A 4,682-nucleotide genomic window follows, 5' to 3' on the forward strand; every position below is an offset into this window, starting at 1 on the left:
AAAAAAGCCGGAAGTGGTGCTGTGGCTCAAGTGGTAGAGCGCTAACCTTGAGCTGAATTGCTGAGGGACAGTGCCCAGGCCCAGAGTTCAGGCCCCATGACCGGACCCCCCACAAAATATTTATTGAAGCTGGGCGCCAGTGGCTCACGCCTGTAATCCTAGCTACTGAGGATGGCAGTTCAAAGCCAGACTGGGCAGGAAAGTCCCCATGAGACTCTTATCTCCAATTAACCACTAGAAACCCAGAAGTGGCCTTGTGGCTCAAGAGCACTAACCTTGAGCTCCCAAGCCCAGAGTTCAAGTCCCACAACCCAAAAAAAACAAAAATCAAAAAACAAAATATTTAATGAAATGAACTCCAGGAAATGAAAACAAGAGGTCTTTTCTGGTTTGTTTTTTTCTTATCATTCCTTTTTGTACTGTTTATTCATTTACATGTCTTTGGGTGTGTATGGAGAGACAAAGGGTGAACAAATGCAGTATTGGTACTCATTGGACAGTATGTTGAAAATGAACTATACAATTTATAGGTGGGGATGGGAGGAGAAGAGAAAGAGCAAAGGAATGAGTGACATTACCCAAAAAGAAATGTGCTCTTTACCTGACTTATGTAATTTTAACCCCTCTGTACATCACCTTTATAATAACAATAAAAAGTTTTTTAAAAAGGCAAAACATAAAATTGTTAGTAGTAGTCATACAAGAAATGCAGAGCTGAGCAGCGATGGTTCATGCCTGTAATCCTAGCTACACAGGAGGCTGAGATCTGAGGACTGAGGTTCAAAGTCAGCCCAGACAGAAAGGCCAGGCCATGAGACTCTTATCTCCAATAAACCAATCAGAAAACCAGAAGTGGCACCATGGCTCAAGTGGTAGAGTTTTAGCCTTGAACTGAAAAGCTGCTGGACAGTGCCCAGGCCCAGAGTTCAAGACCTGTGACTGACAAGAAAGACAAAGAGAGAAAGAGACAGAGAGAGAAAGAGACAGAGAGACAGAGAGAGAGACAGAGAAAGGGAGGGAGGGAGGGAAGGAGGGACAGAGGGAGGAAGGAAGGAAGGAAGGAAGGAAGGAAGGAAGGAAGGAAGGAAGGAAGGAAGGAAGGAACGCAGGCAGACAGAAGTGACTCACCTATGTCTACTACTAGGGAAGTTGAGATTGGGAGGATCACCATTCAAGATCAGCCCAGGCAGAAAAGTTTGCAAGACTACTTCTCAATAAATAGCTGGCACAGTGGCATGTACATGTTATCCTAGCTTTGTAGAAGGATACTCCAGGGCAGCCCAGGCAGAAAGTTTACAAGATCTGCTTCCTAACCAACAGCTGTGCACACTGATTTAAACCTATCATCCTGTCCAGGATACCATCTCAACAAAAGAAGCTGAGTTAGCCAGGCACCATTGGCTCTCAACTATAATCCTAACTACTCAGAAAGCTGAGATCTGAGGATCACAGATACGCCAGTCCACGCAGAAACGTCTGTGAGACTCTTATCTCCAATTAATCACCAAAATGCCAGAAACGGAGCTGTAGCTCTAATGGCAGAGCATTAGTCTTGAGCATAAAAGCTTAGGACAGCACCCAGGACCTGAGTTCAAGACCAAGGAACAACACAAAAAAAGAAATAAAGGAAGAAAGAAATCTCTTTTGTATTTGAGCTGATCAAAATTTGCTATCAGCAGTCTTTTATTGCTATTTCCTGCATGGGGAGTAGGAAATGTTTCTCATACCAACTATTCATTCATTCATTCATATTCATTCATTCATTTATTTATTTATTGGTCTGTCGTGGGGCTTTGAACTCTGGGTCTGGGCGCTGTCCCTCAGCCCTTCAGCTCAAGGCTAGCTCTTTACCACTTGAGCCACATCACCACTTCTAGGAAATGTTTCTCTATTTCTCCATTTCTCCATACTTTAAATACTTGCTAAAACTAAGCTAGGGAGGAAAGGAAGATTTACTGTCCATTGAGTTATTGCTACTTCTTACTAATTTCTTTATAAGTAGTACTGCAAAGGTTAGAGGCATAAAATTCTGCCTTTGATCTTCCTCCCTCTTCAAATACCTTGACTTTAATTCACTAGAGGGAGTAAATGTTCTAAACATAGAAGGGAAAATCAATACTGAGAAACACAATTTCTGACTTTCATCAGGCATGAAGACTAATTCTTTTTTTCTCTCTCTCTGACAATATTAACTGTTGAACTAAGGACCTCATACTTGTTAAGCCGGTATTCTACCACTGAGCCATGGCTTTCTTGCACTGGTATTTTCAAGGTAGGGTCTTGTGGGTTTTTTTGTTTTGCTTTGTTTTTGGTGTGTGTGTGTGTGTGTGTGTGTGTGTGTGTGTGTATGTGTGTTGTTGTTGTTGTTTTTCCAGTCCTGGGGCTTGAACTCAGGGCCTCGTAACTGTCCCTGAACTTCTTTTGCTCAAGGCTAGCATTCTACCACTTGAGCCACAGTGCACTTTGGCTTTTTCTGTTTATGTGGTACTGAGGAATCAAACCCTTGGCTTCATACATGCTATGCAAGCCCTCCACCACCAAGCCATATTCCCAGCCCTTAGGGTCTTGATTTTAATGACTAGGTTAGTCAGAGCTTTGATCCAACTACTTGTGTTTCCCCTTGTCACTGGGGATGACAGGTACATGCTACTTCACCCAGCTGTAGCTGAAATACCAGGTGGCATATGCCAGATGTCTAGCCACTGATTGAGATAGAGGGTTGCAAACTTCTTGACCAGGGCTCGCCTCAAACCATACCCTTCAACTTCTACCTTCCAGGTAGCTACGATTATAGGTTAGAGCCACCATGCCCAGGAAGAGTAATTCTTTTTTTCAGTTGTATAGATTAGAATTTAGTGATTAAGACCTGGAGGCATAGTTCAAGTAGTTGAAGGAGCACTGAGTTAAACCCTAGTACCCAAACACACAGACACACAGACACACACACACACACACGTATCTTTCTGCTACTGCTCAAAAATAAAGGACTGGACTAGAGGCATGATTCAAGTGATACAATGCCCACCAGCAAGCAAGCACCAGGGCATAAATTCAATTCCCAGTATCACCAAAAAAAAAATCAAAAAACCCTTTATTCCCTTTGGTATACTTTCTTCTTTCAATACTCCACAGTAAACTTACTTGTCCTCAGCTTTGGTGAAGATGATCTTATCCTGAGGATTACTTGCCTTCAGCGAACATATTGGAAGTAGCTCAGGATACATGAAAACCTTGCTTGTGGCCAGTATCCAAGCTACTTGCTTTGGCAAACAGGGAAATTCACCAGCTGAAAGAGAAAATATCTCTGATAAATAGAATACTAGGACCAAAGATAGCTTTCCAAAGTTTGTGAATGCAGTTCGCATTCAGGTAGAACTGTCCTTATCTAATCTGACCTGTTCCCACTTACGTAACTTCCTCAAAATAGTTTCCAATCCTCCTCAACTTAACCTAGGCCTAAAAGTAGTACCAACCAATGTCAGTATAAGTTGATACTCCTATCCTTCCTGTGTGGAACATGTTAACATACTAATAACATAAACACTTAGACAGTACCTAGCAATACCTAGCATATAGTATATGCTTAAAAAATGTTTACCACTTTGCACTTTTAATTCCTTGAATAATAAGAGACTTTCAATAATGTTTTCTCTCTTCTAGGACAAGATTCTAACTTCTTTAATCTCCCTCACAAGTCTGGTATTCCAACTTTTTGTTGCTGTTGCTTTGTGTATTGTTGAATTCAGGGCTTCAAGCTTGATCAGCTGGTGCTCTACCACTTGAACCATGCTGGCTTTTTGCTGTTTATTTTGGAGCTAGAGACTTATACAATTAATTTATTATCTTTAAGTAGTTGTACAAAAGGTTTCAATTCAACATGTTAGTTTGAGCACAATACTTCTTGATCAGAATCATGCCTTGGAGATGGGGTCTTGTGGATTTTTCTGCTCAGGCTACTTGATCCTCCAGGTGTCAGCGTACTGAGTAGTTGAGATTACAGGCATGAGCCACAAGTGCTTGGCTTTTGTTTGTAGGCTAGCCTCAAACTCGGGGCCCTTGTGCCTCAGCCACCAAAGTGCTGGGATTACAAGCCTGTGTCATTTTATCTGATTCTTACTTACTTTTTATTAAATTCACCCATATTATTCCTAAGGTTGAGAACAAGAAAACCATGAAATTAATGGGACAGTACATCTGATTCTGTCCCCCTAAGCTTCTCAGTTTTAGGAGCCTACACCTTTCCAGAAACATGAATTACTCTATCCATACTTCTCTTTGTATTAATATTCTTTCTGTATGTCCAGAGGAAAAACACATGGCTGTAAATGTAAAAGTCATTACTACAGTTTGTATTAAATGAAGTTCTTATTACCAATACACAGCTACACTAATTAAAGAAGGTGGTAATCAGTCTGACCGAATACACTTAAATTTAACTATATTCAACTTGAAAGAAAAGCCCAAACACAAACCTAAATCCAAAATAAGCCACAACTGATTTACTATATTAGGAAATAAGTCAGAAGAAATATTTACCTTGAGGAAGAAAGGAAATATACATACATACACACACACATATATATATAAACACTAAGCCAATGAAAAATAGAAATTAAACTTACACTTAGTTATAAGGTTATATATTTGGCAAATGCGTAACATCTCTAACTTTGTGTCTAATT

At 40.5% G+C, this 4,682-nt stretch overlaps 1 protein-coding gene across 1 annotated transcript in view; it reads right to left on the minus strand.

Moving 5' to 3' along the window:
• Gon4l (gon-4-like (C. elegans)) overlaps positions 1–4,682 on the minus strand; it is an 85,515-nt gene that overhangs the window by 30,275 nt on the left and 50,558 nt on the right. The window contains exon 17 of the mRNA XM_013015036.1: positions 3,142–3,286. Within this exon, the coding sequence (XP_012870490.1) occupies positions 3,142–3,286 (145 nt within the window). The remainder of the gene's footprint in view (positions 1–3,141; positions 3,287–4,682) is intronic.

This window comes from Dipodomys ordii, unplaced genomic scaffold, assembly GCF_000151885.1.
Source record: "Dipodomys ordii isolate 6190 unplaced genomic scaffold, Dord_2.0 Scaffold26, whole genome shotgun sequence".
NCBI classification, from domain to species: domain Eukaryota; kingdom Metazoa; phylum Chordata; class Mammalia; order Rodentia; family Heteromyidae; genus Dipodomys; species Dipodomys ordii.